The following is a 14510-nucleotide window of genomic DNA, read 5'->3' as shown; positions in this document are numbered from 1 at the left end:
AGATATTTCGCTTGCAGCTCCCACGCTGTATCTTAAAGATACTTTTATTGCGTTCCTCTTCTCCCCTTTTATTTATTTACCTTTTTCGCTTGATCTTGGCGATTGTCTGCGCGCAGGCGTAATGAGGCAACTCCACTCGCTGAGCAGCAATGTCAAATACGCAGATCTCCTCCTCCGATTGGCGCTACGTGGGTGGTCCCTCGATTTTTTGCCTTTGATCTGTCCCATGAGACGAGCCACACCCACACACACACACATGTGTGTGGTTCAATACCAAAGACAACCAAAAGTGGGGGATAAAACCCAGCCCTTCACGGGGGCAGTTGGATTTGCATGCACCAGCCCAGAAACTCATTAAGTTCGGGAATTAGAAGCGCCGCCAAATGGCCAAATGCTCGTAAATCTCTGGCTAGTTTTGGCCGCCATAGGGACGCTGGTATCTCCACTCCAGTATTCCACACAAAGTGTGAGCCCGTTTCGCTGTAAGCTGGTGTTTCATTAATAATCCCCAGCTGAAAGGGCTGAGATGGCCGGCAAAGTTGGCTGGCGGACTCTTCATAAATCTTGTGTCGCATAATTACAGTTAAAATTTATAAGCTTATCTCCTTAGCCGCAAATTTATTGGCAAGTCCAGCGACCAAGTAACGCTCAACGTGGAGCGTCCGTCAACTCACAGAATGTCGTTCACGGTACAGGGAACGAAAATGTATACATTTCAAGTCCCTAATATCTGCTATTTATAAGAAATCTAGCTATTTCGAATATATTTAGCATACGAACTTATTGGTAATATAGTACAGAAATATGGAAAATCTGTGGGGTACCCAGAAAATACACTCAAAGTTTAAATACACTTTAAAACATTTTCTTTATTAATACATTTTATAGGAATAACTCTTAATAGTGTCATAATTCTATTAAATAAATGTTATTTGAGACTAAAAAACATAAAAGGCATACAAGTTAATTTTACTATAGTTTTCTCCCAGTGCAGTTCTCAGTTCCCGTTCTCGTTCCGGTCACCCGGTTCGGCTTTGCTTTGGTTCCTTTTGGCTTCGCTCATTAAACGGTCTCCAAGTATCGGCTAAAAAATGTGTATTTAAAACGGCGTGAAAACAATTTGTTGCCAATTTTATGACGCCTCGCCACTCAGCTGCCCCCCTTTGAACCCAACGCCCCTCCAAAGTCAGCCCGTGGATCTGCAAAACAAATTCATTTGAAGTCTGTGGTCTTTGGGTACTAAGTGTCAACCCCATAGATTTATGCGTATTGTCTTTTTTTCGGGTTACTTGCGCTGGCATTCCGGGAACACTCGGACTCTGGACCCGGGATTCTGGATGCTGGATGTTGGATGTTGGATGGTGGCTCTGTTTCTGGCCTTAACTCGCGCCAAGGCTGCGAGCTGCCAGACATTAATCATTTGGTGCAGGGGGGTTAAGAACGGAGCAGCTCCAGCAGTTTGCGGCAGCATTCGAGGCGTTGTAATGTGTGGCTACAAAGGGTTAAGGGGGTCCTGGGGATCGTGGGTTAGAGGGGATGGGGGAGCTTGGGGCGGAGGACAGCGGGATTAATGTACGCGGACAAGGTATTTGAATGGGCCTTTTTATGGTCACATTTATTGAATTTATAACGTAATATACCCGCTCCCATGACTCATGGCGATTCCTTCAAAACAAAAAGTTCAAAACCCCCCTACATTCGGATTCGAATCCAGTTCGCGAAGCCTGAGGCCAGCGGCAATAAAAAATTATGCTTAAACAAAATACTCGCAACTATAAATTCAGCAAAATATTACTAAACTTAAATTGACTTTTTATGAAGTTATATCTTCGCCAGACGCGTGCCATAAAAAATCACTTAGGCCGCGCGGAAAACTCCCACGCACAGTGGAGCCTCGCGAATAAAGTGCCGAACGTAATAACGTTATAACGCGGCCGTCGTTACGTAGCAGTATCACTCGCCTTTGTTCGCCTGTCTGATACGATACGATACGATACTATATGATACACAAATGAATGTCGCCTTCGATGCGAAACCCAAAACCGATCCGTAAATCATTCACGGCGAATTAAGACGTTTTTTTTGTATTTGTTGTTGCACTACCTGTCCAGTCAGTCGAATAAAAAATCCAAAAAGGCAAGCCAAAGCCACAAATTAAACGTTCCATAATGGTAAATATACTACTTTGCTATACTTGATATACAAACATTTTATTTATGAACTGCAAATGGATTTTAGTTGCTCATCGGAAAACAAGATGCCAACTTGATATGTTTTAAATATTTATAAAACTTTATTATTTTTCCCTAAACTTTGAGATAAATGATTGTATTACTTCTTGAATAAATAACTTTTTTACTCCTTGTTAAATTCCATTTAAGAAGCTATTATTTCTCAGGAAATGTCTTTTTAATATACATTGTATATAAAAAAACTTTACTCACTTAAGTGAATAAACACAATTCAAATTATTTAAGATTAGAAAATAATTTAAATTTGTAATTTGGTATATTAAAAAAATTAGTTATTTCAAATGGAAGTTTTACGATCAAATTGATTGCCATTTCGTTTAAATATTTTCTGTATTTAGACATTACCTTCAGTTGTTTATTGTTGTCGTCCACATTGTTTGGCCCCTCGAACTTCTGCAGGTGTTACGTGCCTGCGATCCACTGTACCGCCCGGCCCTCTTCACCCCCCGCCGCCTTAACCCGTGCCGCCTGCAATGACAGACACATTTAACACCTACGCGATGTTGACGCTGCACTTCAGTTTGGCCAAAAGCAAAAGCAACAGCAAAAGCAAAGGTAAAGCTCGGCGGGCGCCGCTTTGGCCGTCAAGGTGTCAATTTGTGCCGTTGGCAGACTCACACACTCGCACACACACACACCTGCACACACCTGGATTTGACGACTGTATGCAAATTTAATGGCTAAATTAGACGAGGGAGCGAAACAAGAGGGGCCGAAAACAAAGCGACGAAGGAGGGAATTTAATAATATATGTGGCTAATGTTTGGCATCGAGACGAGACGCCGTTTATTAGGCGTGATTATGCTCGGAGATAGCAGTTTTAAATTCAATTTGCATAATGAATTCGATTCGAATGTAATTCCAGCAATTGCTGCGGCCGGTGCCCAATCTTTTGATCCGCGCATTGCTAATTGAGTAATTAATGCCGACGCCCACGGAAAATGGAAATGCGATCGATATATGTACGTATCTATAGCTATAGATGGGGGGACCACCCACTTGGCCAATTGGACGACTGTTCGATTGGCTGCGGCCCATAAACAGATATGGCAATCACATTAAAATTATGCAAAATTCTTTGATAACGACAGCAACAACACGGCGTGTATAATTTAAATGTTTATTAAATTATTTAGTTGTGAATTTATGAATCTATTATACAAAACGCACACGCAACCTTCGCTCGCCTCTTCGCGGGATTTCTTCGCCCAGCGGCCAATTCTCCGGAAGATTTCTTCGCCAGATTCTGCGTTCGACTGCGTGTGCGGCGGACTAGAATATTGTACAACTTAATCGCTCAGAATTTCTAAGGCTAGCTTACACGCTACTTCATAAATACTAGATCGTAGATATTGCCGCACACCCCACCTCCTCCTAGCAGGGCTCCTTGGCGGCAGCGGCACTGGCCGCCTCCTGCAGCTCCTGCAGCTCCTCCTCCTCGCGGGTCAGCGGTATCGTCGAGTGGTTGTACAATCCCTGCGCCATCAGCTGCAGCGCCAGCGGATTCTTGGTGCCGCTCGACTTTTTCAGCTTGGCCCGCTTGTTCTGGAACCAGATCTTGATCTGCGCCTCGTTCAGGCCCAGTTCCCCGCTCAGCTGCTGGCGTCGCTTCTCCGTCAGATAGCGATTCTCGTTGAACTCGTGCTGTGGGCGAGAAAGGGGGGAAACGGGTGGGTTTAAGGCGGGTTCAAAGAGCTTCTCAGGAGAGTAGTATTTGGATTTTTACGGAAAATGTTTAAAAAGTAATCCCAAACTTAGGCAGAACAATAAAAAGTTACAAGTGGTTAAAATTTATATGTGTTTTTAAATATTCACAAGCTAAATAAAACTATAATATAAAAAACTTTTGCGTCAGCTAATATTAAAAAACAATACAGCTCGTTAGAAACAAAAGGGCTATTTAAAATGAAATATTTAAAAAGTTTATGTGCAACCTATTAAAATAGGCACATTTAACAAGCTTGTTAGCCGCTGATTTAATATTCTCCTTATATTTCCGTTGCATTACTAAAGTGTGCCTCAGTGAAATTTAGGGGGAAACGAACGGAAGTCATCTTACCTTCAGTCTGGCCAACTGCGTTCCGCTGAAGGCCGTTCGCGGCCTTTTGTCCTCCGGCACCCCGCCCCCATCGGCGGCCTCCCCCTTCTCGACGCCGCCGCCACCGCCACCTGCCGCCGAACTGGACGTCGCCGGCTTCTTGGGCTTTCGCGCTCGTGGACCTGGAAACACAAAATGGAAACACAATGAGACGAGATGAGTGCGGAGGTCATAAAAATTCCAGGGAGCGCTTAATGGCACCAACATGACTGGACCTGGATCTCAACCTGCCCGACTGCCGACTCATCGGGCGGACATAAATCCTGCGCCTCATATATGCAGTCCAGGCTGGCCCGGCAATTAATTCACATTTAAATGCGTCCAGACGAGTCCGGGGTAACGTCCTTCCGCCCCATCTACTCCACATTTTCCCCCACCCCCCGCTCGAAGTTTACCAGCTAAAACAATTAAAGTTCTCTGGTGGAAATTTGCTCGCGTCATTTTCAAAAAGTAATCAACGCAATGACTTTTGACTGTGGCTAATTTTCCTCAAGGATAGCAAAGCACCCGAAAACACCCCCAACGGAGCGACTTGAGTTGTCTTCGATTTAATTAACAGCATTCGGGGCGGACAGGCGCAGAGAATCGCTCCACATGATGTGGGTTGGCCCAAAAGTTGCCCAAAGACGGCCAAATAAAATTCTATTCGAAAATGGGGTTTCAAAGTTTGACTCGTTTCGGAAATAGTTGGGAAAACTGTTACCGAAATGCAAATGGAAAACGAGAGATGAAGCGATTATGAGGTTTCACTAATGGGAATATTTTGGTCGAAGTGAGCCAAGTCAAGTGACCACAAGATGTTCGAAACGAAACTCAAATATGTGGCAAGTATTTTGTAATTTAAGAGCTCCATCTATCATAAGGCATTTGTGAGTGTCTTGAGGAGGAACTTTTGGCAAAATTGTTTTCAATGAATTTGTATCTTTCGAGCGGTTTGGTGTTGCAAAAAAGCCTTTAAGAGCTTACTTTTTAAAATAATTGACTTATTTTTGAGCATTTACTAGATGCGGCAAGTATTGTATCTAGCTCCTCTTTCTTGGAATTCCTTTTATAGAATGGGTTTATTTTATTAAGCTACTGTATAGAATATTATTTGATGTTATTGAAAAATTAAAAACATTTTTACTGTACATGCTCTAAATTTCAGCCAGCCCACAGACTGGCAATAATATCAATAAATTTAGCTATCAGCTTAGTCACAGCTGCAAATCCCCAATCATAAAACCTTGACCCATTCGGACGAACTATTAAACACCATTATATCGATCCTGAGTTTCCAGTTCACCGAGTCCTGTTCACCGTCCTTTTTGTACTTACTTCGACCTGCAAAGAGAAAGAATTATAGAGAAAGGTTAGAACGATTTGAGGTAAACTGCTGGGGACAATTTAAAATTTAATTTACTTTTAACGCGAATCAATAAAATATCGGAAATTGATTAAATTCCTCGACGTCAGCGCGACTCAGCGAAAACTTTCTGATGGCGAAACGTGCAAAAATTCCCGGCGACCCCACTCGGCCACGCCCCCAAAGCGCCTGCCGCCCGCCAACAACCTTCAAAACAAATGTAGCGGCACTAATGGCAACGCAACCAAGTCATGCCCTAAGTTAAATCGTTGGAAAAATTGAACAAATCAATTTTGTCAACAAAATGCCAAAGTTGCCGACGGGCGCGAAATTAAACCAAAATTCGACGATGGTCGAGGAAAGGGGCGGCTGTCTGACAAGTGGGCGGGGCTGTTGTAAGGTGTTATCACGGTTTTAAATTTCACACGCAGCCGACGATAAAAACAAACAACAGGAGCAAAGGAGGCAGACCTTGAACCTGTCAGACAGCCGGGAGACGATGACGACAGGAAAATCCAAGTCACGCTGACCTCCGCCCCCCGAGGAAAACACCCCCTTTTAGTCGAGCTGAAGGAAAACGCATGTTGGCAAGCGGAGATAAGCAAACTCGAGCTGCATGCCAAAGCGTCGCAAGGACATTGCTAAGGGGTTGCCAGTTTCCATTTTCCATTTGCCCCAAAAGAAATCGCTTCACAATGCAACAATTGCCAGCGTGAAATCTTTTGCTCTCCTCTCCTCTTGTGGAAATTGTGATTTATAGCGTGTTAAATTTTTCATTGCTCTGCTGCGCAAATTTGACACAATAAAAGTTTCAAAGTTGTTTTTCGGGGGAGTTTCCGGATGTTGTTTCGTTGGGGGTTACTTCAAATTGGCTTTAATACAAATTATATGAACTCAATCAATTTTGCTGAAGTATTGTAGGAAGTAGTTAAAGACGTAAATGTGGACGGTGAATAATTTAGGATCATTATTACCGCGTAATGACAAGTCAACTTTAAAGCATAGTTGTAAGCCTTTCCAACATTACATTTTTTTGGACTTTTGTTACACTTTATGCAACCTTCTCCGCGCTTCTCAAGCGGGTTAGCTAGGTCTAAACTGATTCGAAGTAAATTCTTGCAGTCACACATTTACTCTGAAAAACGAAACGTTTATGTTTTGACCGCAGTTCGAATTCCCTAAAAAGTGAAACAGTGGCCTTTTTCACTACAAAGCCCGTAAGAAGTAAACAAAAACAGAGACGCACATTCACATAAATTCCTGTTCATCAAAAAACAACAACGGCCCAGAACAGACGGCAAAGAAAACAAAAACGGGAAGATGTCTTCATCAGCAGCCTCAATGACCCAACTTGGCGAAGCCAACTGCCAACCGGGTGAGCCGAGGCAAAAAGCAGGCTTCTTCTGCCACTGGGGCATATGTTTAAAATAAACGCATTTGTTTTATTTATGCTTAACATGAGTTGCAAATGCCAAAAGCAGCAGTGCAAGCACACATAAGGAATCCAGCCGACCGGGTTAGTTACCTTTAAGGCGGGAAAATGAATGAACCTGCCGGAGATGGCGCAATTAAATCCAAGGAATTGTTATTCCAGCAGGAGCCACATATCCAAGGATCAGGTGTAGCATCTCGGCACGAAACTCGGAACTCACGCCCCAAAAGCACCGAAATTGACTTATAAAGATCTCAAACTAACGGGCCACACGCAGACCACGCCGATCGCGTCACAGGGGAGCCAGAAACCGAAACAGATACAGATACATATGGAGATACATCTACCGATTCAGATTCAGATACAGACGGAGCCGGTCTGGCGATCGAGAACCAGTCACATAAGTTTCAAACGCCGAGCTTCGATGTAAGCGATCTGTCTCGAGACGATCGCAACTCGTATCTGTCTCTAATGATCGCACATTGGAGCCCTGATCATTAATAAGCCATAAAAGACAACACATAGCCGGGGAAATTTACATGTGAAAAGTGAAAGCGCTCGATGATTGATCGGTGGTTATTCGGCATCCACAGTTCTGATTGCCGATCGGGGATCACGGACCAGAGATCACCGGATCCCACGCAGAAACCCACCAACCAACCTGGCAGACAGGCAAATTAACGCTGCGGTTTGGCGACACTGATGAATATTGACATGACGACGCGTCGCTCATCGGTTTGATTGCACGTTTAATTGAAGTGATTGACGCGGGGACAGCGCGACACTCGCAATCGCAATCGCCGGATGACAAAGGATGCCGATCATCGTGTGTAGCTGGGGAACTTCGTCAGCGTTTTGTCTATCGCTCAATCGATCCATCGATCCATCGACCGACGACCGGTGCTCGAAAATAGCCATTTCAGCCAGTCCAGCCTGACTAGCTTCCAGCGCCAAAGGCTAGCGACCACATTCAGCATTCCATCGCATAATTTGCTCTCCTGCATGAAAATATTTTTAAGCATATTTCTTAATTGCTCTATCAGTGCGGTGGTTAGCTATTTGTTCGCTGCTGCCAATGCCACTGCCGCTGGCTAATTTGCATAGCCCTTGCCGGCTTTGCATATGAAATTGCTGGAGGGGCACACTAGTTGTCCTCGCGGTGCTTTCATCGCAGGGCGCTTCATTGAATATGCTCCATGGGCGAGGTGGAGGTGTCAAAACATGTTGCTTCAAACGCGATTCGAAGGCGGCAAATGAAAGTAGAAGAGGTGAGCTAAACTTCTTGACAACAACTATAATTACACCATCAGAAAATCAGCAGTCAAGGTTATAAATGTAAAATTCAAAGCAATTAAAACTGGAATCCAATGTGTTCCTACAAAATCGTAAATAATCGAAACTATTTAAGCCCCGCATAACTATAACTTTAAATATGGCTCGATTGAGATTATCGCGGTGGAAAGTGCCGGCCAGGAGCAGATTCCTCAATGATCCCAGCGCATTCCGAGGCAACCTTTTACGCGCTCTCACACCTTTGGCGATTTAATACCCTGCCCGAGATATCGCTTACACCTACAGCATTGATTGGGTCCATGAGGCAGCCGCAACTGGTTTGACAAATTGCAAACCGCATTTTCCGCTGATATTAGCAAACAATTTCATTAAGAAACTGTAATCAATCCGGCAGTGCTGGGCATCAGGTGGCCTGCCACTGCCACTGCAACTGGGATTGGGATTGGAACTGAGACTGCGATTGCCGGAGGCCTCAAGTACAGGCGACACCGATATGGGCGGCCAGAGTATCTGTATCTGTAGCTGTAGCTGCATCTGAATCTGCAACTGTGAATGTAGATGTATCGCGAGCTTAGCGCGCCTTAATAGACACGTTGCTTTGCCTTTGTGCAATTGAGGTGTGAACATTTTACGCTTCTATGGATATTTCGACTAAATTAGTGCACTTTTATGGCCTCTCAATTAACGCAATCCTCAGTCTCGATTTCGATCACAATCTCAGCTCCAGTTTCTCCAATTAGATCAGTCAAAGTCTGGGGCAGGCCGGGAGTTACTTTCACCCTAATGATCCCATCAGAGGCGCTGATCTTGTGGGACCACCCGAAACGAAAGGTATCGCTTTGGTATCGGAAGAGTGTTTGTTTATTTGCTCTTTTGTCGGTTGCGGTAGTCAGCGGGTTCTTTTCGGGGGGCTATAAAAATAAAATTAAATCGAAGAACCCTGCGATCTCTGAGGCGATCGACCGACCAATCAAGCCGCCCAGACACTAATGAATATTTAGATAGCCCACGAAAGCAGCATCCAACAGCCAAAAAACCGAGCTGAGCCCCAGCGGCAGCGCCCAAATAATTTGTAGATCAATAAATGTTCGCTTTATGGCTCTATTAGCAGCGATGGACCATCGGCGTCGTGTGTGGCCAAATGACCAAATGGCCAAATCGCTGGGTTGCAAAACAAATATGCGAATAAGTGTGTTCACACCAGGGCGATGCCGACATTAACATCAATCTTCCACGGATCACCGAGATGCAAACCACTCGCAAAGGAGACTGGACCACACCAAAGGTCCTCATCTGCGATGATCGTCTTGAGGTCCATGATCACGAACCCAATCGCGATGATGATCATGCTGATGATGCTGATGGGGAAAGGCAGTGAGGCAGAAGATCGGACCGAAGCCCACTCGATCCCAGATGCAGGGCTCCGTCTGAAGGTCCAGATCTCTTGGCTTAGCCCCTTTTTTGGTCAAGTTGGAGTCATTTAGTCAGTTCCCTGCACAACCAAATATTAACGGATTAAATTAACTTCGAAATTGCATTAAGTTTAAAATATAAAAGTTGACCTGCTTTTCTTGTTTCGCATTTTACTTTTACGTGAATTACTTATTGAAATTTCTTAATGAGCTTTAAGCCAAGTCCCCTATGCCTTGCTCTTTGTGTGGTAGGGTGTATGGCATGTTAAATCTCGAAATGTCTTAATAAAACAATTAATAGCACAGCTGAGCTCATAAGATTTTTTCTTTTCATATTTTTTCTTGTGCCAATGCAGGGGCACTGAGTCTCGAGAACAGGAGCGAACTCAAAAAGTTGGTTTAACTAAATAATATTTAAAATGCTTGTAACTATGTTAAAAGTGTATTTTTAACTATATGTTTATTTATAAAACGCGCTTTAAAAATCTTTTGGAATGAACGTTGTAGCAAGTGTATAACTTGAGTTATAAATTCTTTCCCCGTTCTAAGAAAATTATCTCTATATGCTCACAGATAGCTGAGTGAACAATTTCAGCTTAAGGCCCACCAAGATTATGACTCCACTCCCTCGAGCGATTGGATCCGCTCCTGAATCACTTTTTATGACTGCACAGTGTGGCGGACAAAAAGGCAGCGTCAGAGGCACAGACTCGGCCAACAGCAAAAGCCCGGCCGTTCGTTCGTATGTCGTGTACGTACTATAAAGTAATTGAAAAGCACAACAGATTGTTTTAAATATCAGCAGGGCGAGCCGCCCAAGTTGACCACCTGTGCGGTGGTGTTCGAGGTGGATTTATGGCCCGGCTTTTGGCCGGGCCTCTGAGTTGGCCCATACGCTCACTCTGTGTCCATGCAGCTGATCTCTCGGTCTCGGTCGGCCCGACCAGCATAATCATCATAATCATCGGCGTCATCGTCGTCGGCGTGATCATCATCTTCATCATCTTCCTGATCGTCATGATCATCATGACCGGGCTCTTATGCTAATTTCGAAGACGACGACTTCGCCTTGGATTCCGCCATGTGGACCACACACGTCGACCGTTTCGCATGGTCTCCAAAGGTCGCTCTTCCCCTCGCCGAGCACTTTTATATGCTTTTATGGATCCATGCCCTTGTCGGAGAGTAAAGAGTATTCGCCACTGGGTTTTTCGGCTTTGATAAATTATCGATAAAACGATGCGATCACTTTTAATTTGGCTTAGTTTACCTACCGCATTCTTTCGCTGTGAACTCTGGGTTACTGTATGGATATGGATATCAGTTTCGGTTTCTTATGTTTCAACAAAAATCAAGGGACCAGCAGCCGAGGAATTCTGAACCTGAGTTGATTGGGGATGCTGCTGCTGCTCTTTCGGTTCTTAATTAAGTTATCAAAGTTTTTATGACGTCAGCGTGCTGAGAGAGGGAGAAAGGGAGACGTAAGACAGGGAAAGGAAGCAGCTGGCGCCAGAAGACGCCGCATAGAAGAATCTTCGATCGGTTCTCGGCCTAATCGATGCTGCCCCTTCTCCTGGCATCCTGACAATTTCCAGAAGCCGGGCAATGTTGTGGTGAATATTATAAAGGGGTTAATGCATTGACTAAATACCCTATACTTGAAAAGGTCAAAAGTTTTGGCCAAAATTTGACTTTAGATTTTATTAGACCTTCTTATGTATACTTAATTTCAACCAAACCTTCATTCCGCCTTAATGAGCAAAACAAAAATATCCTTGTTAGACTATTTTCTATTAATATTATATTTTACATCTGATAGCTCAAACTACCGCCAAGGAAGGAAGTGTATAAAACGTAAACAAACCTGCTCAATGTCGGATCGAATCGTTTTCATTCAGTTTCAGTCGCGGACCCCAATGTCGCATGGGGAAGAGAACCCCAACTCAGCTTTTTGTTAAAATTCTCACGCTTCGATCTGGCGACTTTTAATTACTATTATCCTTTGGTTAGCCCGATTTCGCGTGTTTGTTGTTTCTGCGCCGCTTTTAATTAAGTAATTATGGCAGCCAGAGGAACGGAGAACAAGCAAAGCAAATTTCAATTCAATTTTAGCTTTTTGTCGTAATCTCTGCTTCAATTTCAACTGTCATCGGAGCTGCACTTGGCCCTTATCCTCCGATAAGCGCCCCGCGACCCCCGCTAATCCCTGTCTGCCTGCAGTTTACACATCCTTCCTCGATTTTCCCTTTTCCTTCTGAAGAGGAAACTGTCATTTGTCTATTTTTAACAGACACGCCGACATGAAGGATTTAATTAAATTCAACTCGAGCTGACAGCTTCCATACACGAGCTTTTGATAGTCGTCGACGGATGGGGAGGGGTGGCAAAAGTATCTGTATCCGTAGCCGATGTATCTGTGTGTCCGTATCTGCGCTTGTGGGGGAGTTCTCCGTAGGTTTGTTTGTTTGTTTGTGTTGAGTTTCTCCGCTGCAGATTCTCAATTTCCGATTCGATTTGTCGACTCCTCGGCTGCATTCAATTCACTTACTCTTCGCTTTTGACTTTTGTTTGCTGTTGTTTTGCGCAATTTGCCAGCAAACTTTCAATCGAATTGGATTTCGAAGTGATTGAATAAATGAGGCAAAGAGCGAATCAAGTTAAGTGGGTGTGGGCACCAAACTACACATATACTTTCGCGACTTTTGGTACCATACAATGTACCCATAATCATTGAGAACGTTGAAATCCAGTTGACATAAGCTTTAATGTATTATTATCTTTCAATTTCCGAATTGATCAATTCAAAAATTATAGTGGTATAAAAATTAATAATAATTTGTTTATTAAATTTTCATTTTTGCCTTGGGTGATTCGTTATTTATTTAATTAGCGTTTACCTAATGATGTTTGGCAGAATAAAAAGCATCGAAAACATTAGTTTCGCCTGCTGTTTGACATTTAATTCTCACTTATTGATATGTAAAATTAATATTTTGATGGGTAACATATTCCGTTTCTAATGAATTTGTAGTGATGAAATCATACCTAATGTTAAATTCGTTATTTATCTTTCAATTCTTACCTAAATCTTGTGTAAAGTTAACAAATATTTTTATTGGTTTTATTCCACCGCTGCTCAAGTAAAAAAATTGCCAACAATTTGGCATTACTCATACGCCTAGTTCAGCGCCGTTTAATAACTCACTTGTCGCTGCCCGGACTCCAAGTCCACTTGCCCACTTCCAAAACGGAAAATCTTGCAAGCCCAATTAAGCATAGAATGAAAATGTCACCATAATAATTTCCATAAACCACAATTGGCTGACTGGCGGCAATTTGGTCGAACGAAAAAGCCGACAATCAATCTAAATGTTGCATGCAAGAAAATCCAGAAAAGCGCTGCCATGCAGAAGGCAATTTAAGCATATGAAAAGAAGAACGTTAGAGGAAAAACGCCGGCGTTGCAAGCATAATTAAGCACACGAATTGGCCAAGTTATTAGCGCGGACACAGCTAGAAAGAAAAACGCACTTGCATGGCTGATTGCTTACTGGCAACGTCAATCAGTCGACTGGATTCAGAGTCAAACATGGCAGCTAAATTTTTCAGCCGGCTAAAAGCCGTTTTCCACTTTTGCGACTCTCCGTGGCCATTTATGAAATTAAGTTATTTTGCTCTGGGGGCCACTGTTGCAGTTGCTGTTGCAACAGCTGCAGCAGCTGCAACAGCGTTGTCAAGCACTTGTTTTAAATGAGTTATTAGCCTCGAGTTGACGATTTCGGCCAACAACAAGTTTTCTGGCAACGCCCCCAATCAAAATGGCAGAGTTTCCACCCCCTCCCGACGAATGGGGGTTGTGCATCCGCATGAATATTTGGCAGAGCAAGATGACAAACCACAAATAAGCGGAAACAAAAAGAGTCCCTTGTTTATTTTCCACGCTAATCATAAGCCACATTTTGTCACCCCCTTTCTGGGGGAAAGCTCTACGGAAAACCACCCACGACGACGAGTGTGTCGACAAGATAAGCCGCACACTCAAACAATTTCCCTCGGAGTTGGGGAGGTGATGATGAAGAGCTGGCCGCCGCCTGAGGGGTGGATTTTATTGGATTCGGGCTTATTGAATTTGCTGCATGAAAGCTTGTTTAAGCACTTGCACACCCACCAGTCACCACCCTTCGGCAGCAACCACACTCAATTATTAAGTGGATTGGATTGACTGCGAGGGGCGGGGATCTGGGGAATCGAAAATTTAATTAAATTTGTTAGTACTTCGGTGGGCGGAGATAACGGAAAAGTGGTTTATCTGTTACGTATAAAATAAAGAAAAACTTCCTTTGGGTGCTCTCGAAATCATGACATGAACAATTACTTGGCAGTTACATATGTGCAGATTAGAAAATATATACTGTCCAATGTGATCTTAGCATATATTATAGAGTACTATTAAATGCCCCTAATATCATGTCACAAATTTATCGTACAATAACAGGCATTATCAAATAAACAGCTAATTTCACAGGCTTTATTATAGGTTGGGCTTAGTCAATCAGAAATCAGACAATAACCCTTGACACAATCGAAATTGCTGTACCGTGTCAAAGCTTTTGTAGCGATTATTCAACGTATGAACCACCCCTCAGGTGGAAAATAATCCAGCCAGCCCTTGGAAACC

The 14510-nt window shown here is 43.4% G+C and overlaps 1 protein-coding gene across 1 annotated transcript in view; it reads right to left on the bottom strand.

The window, feature by feature from the left end:
- Positions 1–3358: 3358 nt before the first annotated feature.
- Positions 3359–14510, bottom strand: part of LOC6734010 (homeobox protein invected) — a 31446-nt gene continuing 20294 nt past the window's right edge. Inside the window, exons 2-4 of the mRNA XM_016167841.2 lie at positions 5668–5673; positions 4312–4472; positions 3359–3896 (exon numbers count right to left, since the gene is read on the bottom strand). Coding sequence (XP_016027038.1) covers positions 3627–3896; positions 4312–4472; positions 5668–5673 — 437 coding nt within the window. The 3' untranslated portion in view covers positions 3359–3626. The remainder of the gene's footprint in view (positions 3897–4311; positions 4473–5667; positions 5674–14510) is intronic.

This window comes from Drosophila simulans, chromosome 2R (genome assembly GCF_016746395.2).
Source record: "Drosophila simulans strain w501 chromosome 2R, Prin_Dsim_3.1, whole genome shotgun sequence".
Classification (NCBI taxonomy): Eukaryota; Metazoa; Arthropoda; class Insecta; order Diptera; family Drosophilidae; genus Drosophila; species Drosophila simulans.
Note: the sequence above shows the minus strand (reverse complement) of the source record. Positions and strands in the feature narration are given on the sequence as shown.